Source organism: Panthera tigris, chromosome C1 (genome assembly GCF_018350195.1).
Source record: "Panthera tigris isolate Pti1 chromosome C1, P.tigris_Pti1_mat1.1, whole genome shotgun sequence".
Lineage (NCBI taxonomy): Eukaryota > Metazoa > Chordata > Mammalia > Carnivora > Felidae > Panthera > Panthera tigris.
Genome location: NC_056667.1, coordinates 124715497 through 124727886, shown reverse-complemented (window position 1 = coordinate 124727886; position 12390 = coordinate 124715497). Strand labels below are relative to the sequence as shown.

Genomic DNA, 12390 nt, shown 5'->3' with positions numbered 1-12390 from the left:
AGATCAATTCACCTCAGAAATAAGAAGGGCATTGACTAGGGTGGGTAACAGAATTCATGACACAATCCCCGCGACAGGCATGGCCCTGCCACACGGGCCTGGGAGAGGCAGTTCAGGCTGCACAGAAGGCCCTGGCTGTGCACATTCCCCCAAGAATGGACTGACAGACGAGCACACGAGAAACGCCCTCCATCCTGCACAGACGAATGTTCCAACTGTTCTACACGGGCTACCCGGGACGTGTTCCAGGCACTACTTCTGAATTACCAAACCCCAAAAGAAGTTGAGAAGTCTCTTTTCAAGTCAGAACAAGGATGGGGGATGAGATGTTTGAAAGTCCTGCTATCGTTTGAGGACTAATCAAACTAACACCCCCTGACATGCAGCACCTTGTTCACACGGTACAATCACACGGTGAGATAGGAACGGATACTCACTCTCAAAGTAGTCTGGGTCCCTAGGGCCCTGGCCATGCAGCCAGGATGTGGCAAAGCCAAACTGGCTGGCTCCCCCTAACCACTAACCTCATACCTGCCACTCAGAAGCATTTTCAGAGGACAGAGAAATAAGACAAGTTGACGTACATCTTATAAGGATGTCTTCAGTGAATTCAAACGCAGAAAGAGTCTTAGCATACCAAACAAAATCCCTTAGATAGACTCCCCTGGGGATAGATCAGGGCTTAACAAACATTTGGGAGGGGGAGCACCTGGGTGGCTCAGTCAGTTGGACTGACTCTTGGCTTTGGCTTGGGTTGTTGTCTCATGGTTCTTGGGTTTGAGCCTTGAGTTGGGCTCTGTGTTTGTGGTGAGGAGCCTGCTTAGGATTTTCCCACTCCTCTCTCTCTGCTCCTCCCCTACTCCCTCTCTCACAAAATAAATAAACTTTAAAAAAAAAAGAAAGAAAAAACATTTTTGGTAAAGGAGCAGACAGTAAACCTTTTAGGCTTTACAGTCCCTGTGGCAACTACTCAACTCTGCCATTGTAATGCAAAGATCCCTAGACGACAAACCAAGAGACAAGGAGGATTCCAAAGGCTTTACAAATAAGAACAGGATGCTATGACCCGCGGTGCCCATAGCTTAGATCCCAGAAGTCCTGGGAAACTGTGGAGTCAAGGAGGGGCACTCCAATGAGTGTTTCAGACTGAATTATGGGGACTACTGAAAGATGGAGTCAGCAGGTTTTAGGTGTCCCGTAAAATAAATCCTGTTTTACCATGTTTCTCTGTTACTACAGTTGTTATCAATAATTGGGAGTGGTTCTGTTTCAATAAAAGTTGATTTACTCAAACTGACAGAAGTCCGAATTTGACCCACAGGGAATAGTTTGCTGAACTCTTCAGCTCTAGGACCTCAAGCCAGGGTTTCTAAAAAATCAGTAATAATCTAAAGTTAGCTATTACGATTCCTCAAATACCTTCCAGGGCTACTGAAGACACGTTTGTAGCATACTGAGAGCCTCTGATGATGCCAATATGGGGATGGGAGAAAGAGGGTGGTTTTCTTTTCTGGTCTATTAATGGGATTACTTCGTAGTGGGCACAGATCCCAGCCATAAAGGATCAGTTCTTCATTCTCTCAGAGCAGACATCTAGCCAGCGCTCTGTACATGGGCTGCATCTGTGGCCGAAAAAGAGACTGCAAACCCACGTCTCATGCGTCTTCATCCCCATTCCACCAATCCAACTAAACCACTGAACATCCTGCAGTCCCTGCATCTTTTTTTATGTGTGTTTTTTTTTAAGTTTATTTATTTATTTTTAGAGAGAAAGAGAGGGAGACAGACAGACAAACAAGGAGCGAGCAAGGGAAGGGCAGAGAGAGGAGAGAGAGAGAATAGCAAACAGGCTCCACGCTGTCAGTGCAGAACCCTATGGGGGGCTCGAAGTCATGAACCGTGAGATCATGACCTGGGCCAAAATGAAGAGTCACACGCTTAACTGACTGAGCCACCCAGGCGTCCCGGCATCACCTTCTGACATCAACCACCAGAGCTGCCTGGCTGTTGATGTGCCCACAACTGGTACTGATAGATTCCAGGGGAAGCACACATCAGCAGAATGGCTCTCCAGCTTTCTATGACTGGCCCTGGACTATATCGCCTTGCTCAATCCCAGTTGTTGGTGCCCAGAACTGAGAAATGGAGAAAGCCAAGCTGTCCAATTTTAAGTGACAGGAACCAGGTATCTGCTTGAAAACTTCCATAAGATGCTGTTAGTGTTTGCTGTTTCACTCTTAGTGCAGTGATTCTCCAAGGTGGGGAGGGAGGCAATTTTGCCCCCCATGTCTACACACATTTTTGGTGGTTACAACCAGGGGGGTGCTACTGGCATCTAGTGGGTAGGGCCACCTGAGATGCTGCTCAACATCCTGCATGAACGAACAATCCCCACAACAAAGAATTATCTAGCTCCACATGCCACAAGTGCCCAGGTGACAAACTGTTTTAGTGGGATTTCGCCACATGATGATCCAATGCCTCAAGCGCACAGGCACAGTCCAGTTAAATTCCACAAACTCAGCTCCAAAGAACACTTTGATTGACATGCCTAGCTGATGAGATGAAAAGAGGAAAACAGCAGTGTGTGTTGCATTTGCCGGCAGGGGCTGTTTGTTTGTTTCTTTGTTGTTTTTGAGAAAAAGAAAAATTACTTTGCTAAGGTTTATCTGTGAAAGGAAATTGGAATCAATTTTTGTAGTATCTTTGAGCTCCAAACTCCTACGTTTATAAGCATATAATGTGGGGCTGAAGTTCTAACAGACTACTCTGGGGTTCTGGTAACTTTCTACAACACATGAGGTCTGTGAGGTTGAAAGCTAAGACCAGATCACTACGCTTTAGAAAACCGAGGAAGCTAAGACCAGATCACTACCCTTTGGAAAGCCAAGGAAGCCTAGCCTAGGAAGATGTTCAGCAGCAAACAAGAAATAAAAACATTCAAAACAACTAGGAAAATTTTAATTCTATAAATTTATCATTTATGGGTTTTCTTCTTTCCCACGGAAAAAGTGTGACAGACTGAGATAAACAGAAGGAGGAAATTACAAAGGAACTACTCCCCTATTCCCCAAAATATTTAACACGGAATGTACCGAACCAGAAACCTGAAAGAGGCGTCTATTTTACTTGTTGTATTTATTTGTTACACATGAGTGACACTAATGGTGACGATTTGCTTTATTTATTCGTTCTGATGGCTTACCTACAATATTTGGGAAATACAGAAGACTGAAGTCCATGATTTATTTAAAAATCCACTCTGAAAAACTACCTAGTTGTTTTTCAGTGCGGACTCTCAAAATGGAGTCTCATTTTTTATCCATCAGATCAAAAAAAGGTGGCATTTATTCAGGCATATTGAGAGCCCATGCCTATTGACATTGCCAAATCCAACAGATTAAAAGCAGATAGCGTGATTATTCCAATAGTAGGCACTACTAACAGTGTTCAGTAGGCACTGAAAAAGAAATTTCCACATTATACATTAAAAGCAACCATTTTCTCCTTACCAAAACATATAGCTGAAATTTAAAAGTAACCACATTTCCTGGATCCTTTCAAAAAGAAAAACAAATTATGTCAAATTAAGTATGACTTCCTGTGTTTGAATTCAAGCTTCAAAATGCTGCTATACATTTTCAGGAAATCACCATTTGAACTTCATACACTTTAGAGTCCGTAACTGCCGTGTCACAATGTATAACAGCAAACCTTTCCACCTCAGCCAAATCCATTCTTGCATCTCATTTATATTACACCTCTGGGTCCCAAACCCTGAGGCCATTAAAGTCTGCATTCAGTGACTAGACTTGTCAACGAGCAAGAATGACAGGACATCTTCTATGGAGTAAGTCCATTCTCATCCTTGGTGATCATAGGAGAGCTGGGAGATAGGCTCCCCACGACGTCCTACGATCCAAATTTCATCTACAATTTTTGTTTGTATTGTGTATGTATGCTTTTTCAAGTATTTTGCATATACCCATATACACGTTTTTGTACATATACATAAAATATCAGAAAAATATACAGTGACATGTTAATTGTGGTTAGTTCCTAGAGTAGGTTTATATGTGATTTTCTTTATTCTTGGGTTTCTCTTTTGCGTGTCTACAGCTTCCAAAGTTTTCTATATTAAGCATAACTTTTGCCAAGAGAAAAATAAATACTATTCTGTATGTATTTTTTTCCCCTCAACCTCATTTCTAAAAGAGTTTTTAGGTACCCAACAAAAAAAAGCAACGTGTACAAAAAGACTTCTTTCGAAATAAGGGCAATGAGAGGCAAGGGCAAGAAACAAGAGCAGGCAACACTGAAGAAGCTGAAGACTAAAGCTATTAGCCAGCACATAAGACCAAGTGTCCTACATACTAGCCAGAGGGAGGCACACGTTGGACTCTGAGTTTCTCATCCCCCCCAGCCCCCCCGCCCTGTCCTTACCTCACCCTCCTCCCCTAGTCCTCCTTCCACCCTGCATTCCTCCCCACCCTCTGTACCTTACCACCACACAGCCTTAATTAAGTTTTGTTTAGGGAAAGATAACAAGAATATTTTTCTACATTCCCTGATCATACTCCCGGATGAGATCGTGCAATCCAGAAATGTGCTGCGGGAAAGGGAGCTAGCTGGACATACAACCGAGTGCTACTGCTCTGCCCCCACTGGTCCTGGGACTGAGTGTTAGTGTGCACAAGAACTCAGTCTCCCCAAGGACATGGCTTTAACTTTCTAAAAGTGTCCCTCTGTGTGCAACTCCCTGCCACGAAGGCAGTGGCAAGGGAGGCACTCAATCCATGATAAAACCAAGGCTGCGAGCCTCTGGAGTCACTTTGAGGCAAAGCCACATCCCACCGAGAAACCCCAGAAGCACCGCGCTTACCGTAAGCTGTCATGACACCGGCGTATGGCCCATCCACCACATTCCGGTTTTCTTCTGCCAGCGCCTTGATGTACCTCTTGCTGAGGTCCAAGATCTGCTCACGCAGCATGGAGCTGCTCTCAGGCTGAGTTCGCTGCTGGATGGTGAAATGCAGGAGCATCATACCCCAGATAAAGCCAAAAGTCACAAGGAAAAAGCCCAGCTTCTGAGAGGACAACTTCCACGGAGTAAAGAAAGCCATTGCTCTCCAGCAACTTCACCTGCCCTTGGCTCTTAAAGCGCAGAAGGGAGACACAAGTTCATGGTGCAGGCTGGGTTTGTGGGCACGTCGGTCTCACTCCGGCTCCTGCGTCAGCTGATTTCCTTTCCTCATTTCCATTCTGCTGTGAAGAAGGGGGAAAGTTAGTAGAGTGGTCGTGGCCAAACACAGTGAAACAAACCAGAAGCCACGTTTTCACTCAATTGGCTCCAAAATGCAAACTTCCTTTTTTCTTCATTTGCTAGTTCAATATCTTATGTTATGATTCCAGATCTGTAAGCTGAGAGGGGAAATCTGGCTAGGCGACAAAAGCTGCACAAATACAGAGGAGGAAATGTGTGTCTGACTATGTTAACAGGTGTAGCAGGGCTGTTCCAGTCTGGACCAAGTTCAAAAACAGGAAGCCTGTTTTACAAGGTGGGGAGGAGATGGAAGGGTATTCTACTGAATGTCAGCAAAAACCCAAGTGGAGGGCAGAGCCCTATCAACATGGGGTAGTCGTGTGCATCTGTAAATTGAGCTTACAAAGTCATTAGTATGTGCTCTGGCAAAGATTTGAGCATGCTGCTGGAGAGGTGAGCAAGAAAGTGGGCGCCTCCTCAGGGGGCTAGACCAGGAAAGGGGAGAAAGCCCCCGTATTACGTAAGTGTGGCCAGCTCTCATTAGCAGTGTCCAGAGAGAGAGGAGTTGAATCTCTCAGGAACCACCAGGTGGCCTCTCCTCGGGCACCAGCGCAGAGAAGCTATGCCAGGGTACCCGGTGATCTTCCTGTTCTAGCTACCATGAGTGAAAGAGGCACCTCGGCACTCATTTGCATACTTCAACTCAGAAAATATGGAGCACGTGATTAAGACTCCTTTCCTGTAACTCTCACTTTCACTCACACCATGCAGCAAAATGTGAGTACGGTACAAAGGCACAGTTTCGATCCTGATCAGGCAGATCCTATTTGGTGCCCTATTCGGGCCAAGGTCTTAAATCAGTCTTCCTAAAAAAACGAGGCTCAAGTAGAGGTTGTAAATGGGTTATAAGTAGGCCAAACTCTCCAACCCCTCAATCAGAGTCTTGGGCCCAAGGACCAGCCAGCTTACAAATGGCACCATTTTCTAAGTGTGCCAAGGGAAAAGCTGAGCTCCTATGGGGTACTAACCCAGGATGTATTCAGAGTGTGCATTATGTTTTAGTTCAAAGCATTCTTCTTTGTAAGCCATCTAAGAAGAAATGATGGTGAGCTCTTGGAGCATTTGGCTTTCAGGATCTATAATACGGTGGATCTGGGTTGGTCTTCCTTTTCACTGTTTCTTCACCTACGAACAGCCATTAGTAACTTGTAGTATCACTGCCAACAGCAACTGATAAATAAATTCTAGGTATGTCCCAGGGAGTGGGATAAATGCTTTTTGTGCCTTAGTTCACTAAATTCTTAGAAGAGTCTTACATGGTAAAAATTACTAATATCATCTGTTTTGGAGATGAAGAAACAAAGGCACAGAGAGATGAACTTGCCAAAGGTCACCAGCTATGAGGCAGAAGGATAAGCTAGGGACAGCCTAGGATAGTACAGCCTGTCCCACCATGCCCTGTCTCCCCTATGCCACCCCTCTTTCCCCACCAGCCTGTTTATCTATGGCCAACATCTGTTTGTACACACGCTTAAAGGGTTGTAAAAAGCAACAAAGAAGAAAATGTGACAGAAATCCTATGTAGCTCAGAAGCCTAAAACACTTACTACTGGCCCTTAACAGAGCAAGATTACCACCCTCTGAATTCTAGGCAACTGGCTCTGCAAAGCATGGTCCCTAACTCCACAGCAGAAGCACCAGTGAGAAATGCAAATGCCCAGGCCCCAACACAGACCTACTTAATCAGCAACTCTGGAGGGTGGGTGAGGGGCAGGCGGCAATCAGTGCTTCAACAAATCTCCCAGGCGACTTTGATGCCTACTCAAGTCTGAGAGCCTCCGACCCAGGCAGATGGATGTCACCTCTATGCTATACCACTGCACCGTCTATACAGTGTGGCTCAAACTCCCTTTTGCAATACTGTAACACTTCAATTCTTCCGTCCCAGGCACACCCCCTGCACCTGCTGGTCAGTTATCACCATAACCCCACACCATAACTCCTTCTCCAGGGTCTCCCCGTATTCACTCAAGCTGCTCTCCCTACCTGGCTGGCCCTCTGCAGATCACACTGATAAATCCAAACCTGGTCTGTTCCCCAAGCCCCAACTCTGGTCACAATGGCTTCAGACAGCCCTTCAGAGAGCCCATAAGGTCCCTTGCTAGTCTTCAGTTTAAACATTTGTCTGTTAGGGCGCTTGGGTGGCTTAGTTAAGCATCTCTTTTTTTTAATTTTTTAATGTTTATTTATTTTTGAGAGAGAGAGAAAGAGACAGAGCATGAGCAGGGGAGGGACAGAGAGAGAGAGGGGGAGACACAGAATCTGAAGCAGGCTCCAGGCTCTGAGCTGTCAGCACAGAGCCCGAAGAAGCATCTGACTCTTAACTTCGACTCAGATCATGATCTCAGGGTCATGAGACTGAGCTCCGCATTGGGCTCTGTGCTGACTGTGGAGTCTGCTTAAGATTCTCTCTACCCCTCCATGTGTGTACTCTCTCTCTTAAATAAAAAGTAAAATAAAACACTTGTCTATATAGATTATTTGCCAGTTTCACCTGAATGGGATCCCATGACATCCTTTAAGGGACCCTCCCTCCATGTGCATTCTCAGAGAAAGACACCAGCCCCAGGGGCACAATACACCACCTGCTGCCCAGCGAACTTGTCCTCCAGGCACTCTGGCACTTTATTTAGCCCTTCCTTTTCTTTCTTTCTTTTTTTTTTTTTTTTTTGAATATATTTATTTTGAGAGAGTGAGCAAGTAAGCGTGAGTAGAGAAGGGGAAGAGAAAGAGGGAAAGAGAGAGTTCCAAGCAGGCTCTGCACTGTTAGCCCGACATGAGGCTCAAACTCACCAACTGTGAGATCACCACCTGAGTTGAAACCAAGGGTCGGACGCCTAACTGGCTGAGCCACCCAGATGCCCCTATTCAGCCCTTCTAAATAAGGGTGAGCAGCACCTGCCTTTTCTTTCCTCCACTCCTTCTATGGTGGATCCTGAGCACTTCCTGCCACCGGTCCCCAGGGACTGAACAAGCAACACAAGAGAGATCTCAGCCTCATGGGGCTTCTGTTTTAAAGCCACCACTCGAACTGGGGGCTGCCCCTGGGTCCTTAGGAAGTGACTGCACTTCCTGTTTGATAACTCACAGCAGTGAGTCAACTGTACCCCAGGGCTGAAGGGATTTTCCTAGGGCAAGTACACTAGATGCTATACTAAAATGACAGTCATCTGACAATCTTCTTTACTATTTTAAGGAGGAACCCCAAATGTATGCAAGAATTACCTGTTAACTTTTAGACACGCAACTCCACTCCACTTCATCAGTGAATCCCCTGAAGAAGCTGCTAAAGGCTGCAAAGTGGAAGCAAGGGCAAGGCCAGGCCCAAAAACTGAAAAAGGGCCCCCACTAGAAGGTGGCATGCTTCTCTGCCTTGACCTTGGGAAGAGTCACAACTGCCCAGGTGGCACATCTGCAGGGCAAAAAAGGTGGTCGAGAAAGCCAGCCAAGGTTAAATGACACCAGCTCAGAGACATACAAATTGGGAGTGAAAATCCCCAATCCCAAACTCAGAGAATAGCTCTGATTATTGAGGGCCCAGATATCAAGTAACCACAGAGCTGTCAGGAATAGTCTCTTCTCCAGTGGAATCTACAGTGTGAAATAACAGCACCTATTCTAGCACAGCCACAGCACATGCAGAGAAGTGGATTAGAACTCATCTGTACAATTCCTACCAACATAGAATTTTAAAAACCTCTTCCAAATCATTATCTGGAAGACACCCCTAACTTCCACAGTAAAGGGAGGACAACAGGACAGCAATCCTCACCAGAAGGTGCTAGAGCCATGAAAGAACTTAATGATCACCATCAGTAATGGCCACAAAATTCATCAAGAGGCTGCAGAATAGTGATCGAAAAGCAGTCAATCCAGCAGAGAATCTACCTGTCTCCAGACTTTCTAATGTAGGTAGAATCCTCTGGCAAAATGGAGCCAATAGACACTAAAAGGGCAGACAGTCTATCTCAGAAGCCCTTGTTGCCAACCTGAGTAATGCCAGCCCAAGGTCACGACTCCATGAAGAAGTCTGCACCAAGTATGTTTGCAATGAGCTAAGCTTCTAGGTCCATCACTGCCACTCAATGCCCTAAGACCCATTTCTTCCATTCCTGTGCTTCAAAAATAGCAGCATTCATTTCCTTCCTTCCCATTCACTCCTCCACACAATAAAATCTGGCTTCCACCTTTCCAAAACTGATCAAAGATCTTTGGCAAGGAAATATGTCAGTTCTCTTCATTTAAAAAGTAAAAGCATATGAAAAGATGAGCAAAATCATTAGCCATTAGGGAAATGTAAATTAAAACCACAATGAGATACCAATTCATACCCACTAGAATGGCTATAATCCAAAAAGATAGACAAGAACAAGTACTGGTGAAGATGTACAGAAATCGGAACCTTTATATATTATGAGTGGGAATGTACAACCGTGTAGCTGGTGTGGAAAATATTCTGGCACTTCCTCAAAGGGTTAACCACAGAATTACCATGTGACCCAGATAACTGCACTCCTAAAATTCTCCCTGAAGAAATTAAAGTATATGCCCACACATAAAAACTTGTACACAAACATTCACAACAACCTTGTTCATAATAGACCAGAAAACCCCCCAAAACCCAAAAGTCCTTCAACCAACAAATAGATGAGAAAAATACATATAATGGAATACTACTAAACCAGTAAGAATAAGTTAGGTTGCAATATGTGCTACAACATGGATGATCCCTGAAAACACTATGCAAAGCGATAAAAAGCAGTCACACACACACACACACACACAAAACTACATATTGTATCATTCTACTTTTATAACATGTCTAGAGGAGGCAAATCTACAGACCCAGGAAATATAGCAGTCATTGTTCAGGGCTTGCAAAAATGGAGGAATTGGGAGGTGACGACCAAGGGTTTATCTGGGGGATAATGAAAACGTTCCAAACTTAATTGTGATGGTTGCACAATCCTGTGCATGTATTCATAACACTGCATTATAGACTTTTAATGAGAGAATTTTAGGATATATAAATCATATCTCAATAAAGCTGTTACTGTAAAAAGCAAACTCACCTCCAAAGTTGGGGGCACGAAGAGGAGCTGTACTTAGGAGAAAGGCAGATGAAAGGCAGTGGCATGGGCCACTGCAGACCCAGCAAGGACCCACCTCTCCCCGCCTCCCCATTTCCCACAGCCCAGTCAAGGCCAGTGGTACCATTACTAAGGGCTGACCACAGGCCTACTAAGAGAAGGAAATTACATGGAGAAATCTGCCACCAGCTCACCAGACATGGCTGCTCTTACAAGCTCCCAATCAACCTCACACGCTGCCCTACAAGGCAAGGCCTGCTTTGCCTGCCAGATACCAATTTCTCAAACCACGTGCGAACACAGAGAACAACAGCCCAGCTCCAATGGAGACTGAGGAATCAGTTCCTTCAGGAACCCATCCAATATCCTTGGGGGGCCCATTTCTTACAAGGAGCATTCTCTTTAGAAGATGAAGGAGGCTGGGATTGCCTGTCCCTTCAGGAGCAATGCCAACCCCAACCACAGAGATTTCATCTTTTCCTACAGCCCCACAGGACAATCCCTTCACAGCTGGCTGGTCCAACATTCACATGGGCCAGGTGTGCTCAAACCAAGTCATCCACATCCCTCTTCTGTCCTAGCCACACACCACGTACCACTTCAACTACTTCCTATCTTCCTTCCTATTGTGCAGTAACATTTAAGAAATCCTAAGTCAACCTTGCTCATCCATGTCGCCTTGGGGAATCCATCCTGCCCATATCTCACAACTGAACCCCACCTTCTGCATAAAGCCTCCCATGACTCCCTAAACTGAAGAGAGCTTATCCTCCCTGGGACACTCAGAGCAGTCTGTGCTTCTTCTGAGGGGCTTCTTACCTACTACTCTATAGGATAATCCTTTCTTACATCTCTGCTACAGGGTGTATAGGCACCCTAAACACAGGAAACGCAAGGAATAGTGGTATCTTGCACACAGTGGATGGTCATTAAGTGTCTGCTAGATGAAAGGGCAGGATGGTGGAAATGAGATGAAGAAACACAAGTGAGCAATGACCTCCAAGACCTCCTTCTGGTGCGAACCACAAAGAACCCGGGCACTCTGAGTCTATATTTGTACCTTACCTGTCAGAAGTTTTTACCCCAAGATCTTGTCACATCGCAGTGGGAAATGACTGTGCCCTGATTAGATGGGGTTAAACTACAGAGGATATGGTGGCAGATAGGTAGTAAAAGAGAAAGAAAACAAAACAAAACAAAAAAACACAAACCTCTAGAAAAAAAAATCCCAGAAAGGACAATGACTGTGGGAACAAAAAGGTATCTAAGACAAGAGACGTGAAGGGGAAAAAGTGGGGGGGGGGGGGGGGGTGCTTGTTTCATAACCGGTTATCCAAGATGGTATGATCACAGAAAGATGCCAGAAAGGGTGGTGAGGAGGAGCCAAAAAAATACGTGCTCCCAGGCCTGGAAACCTTGGGTCTACAGCTTGCTCCACTCACTGGCGCCATGTTATCCTAGATGAGTCCATCTCAGTTTCTACATGTATGAAAGGGGGAAAGTCACAGAAGCACAGAACACTGTCAGAGCTGGATGAGTAGGGGGTAAAGGATCCTAGTTACTGGTTTTCAAACTGTGGCTTAAAGGACTTCAGGGTTCCCAGAGAGGTTTCCATCTCTGAGGCTCCAGAAATGTTTTCATTTGAATTTTGGTTTCCTTCATTTAAAGTATGTTCGTTTGGGGGCGCCTGGGTGGCTCAGTCAGTTAGGCATCCAACTTTGGCTGAGCTCAGGATCTTGCAGTTCACGAGTTTGAGCCCTGTGTCGGGCTCTGTCCTAACAGCTCACAGCCTGGAACCTGCTTTGGATTCTGTGGCTGGCTGGCTCTCTCTCTCTCTCTCTCTCTCTCTCTCTTTGTGCCCCTCCCCTGCGCACGCTCTCTCTCTCTCAAAAATAAAAACATAAAAAATAAAAAAACTAAAATGTGTTTTTTTTAGTTTATTTATTTATTTATTTATTTATTTATTTATTTATTTCA

The 12390-nt window shown here is 45.1% G+C and overlaps 1 protein-coding gene across 5 annotated transcripts in view; it reads right to left on the bottom strand.

The window, feature by feature from the left end:
- The window catches only part of MGAT5 (alpha-1,6-mannosylglycoprotein 6-beta-N-acetylglucosaminyltransferase), a 335238-nt gene that overhangs the window by 205904 nt on the left and 116944 nt on the right, over positions 1 to 12390 (bottom strand). For 3 of the 5 annotated variants that reach the window (XM_042994303.1, XM_042994304.1, XM_015545082.2), the window contains one exon: positions 4883 to 5265. In XM_042994303.1, the coding sequence (XP_042850237.1) occupies positions 4883 to 5123 (241 nt within the window). In that variant the 5' untranslated portion in view covers positions 5124 to 5265. Of the gene's footprint in view, positions 1 to 4882; positions 7502 to 12390 lie in introns of those variants that run through there. The other 2 variants (XM_042994306.1, XM_042994305.1) reach the window with 2 other exon arrangements.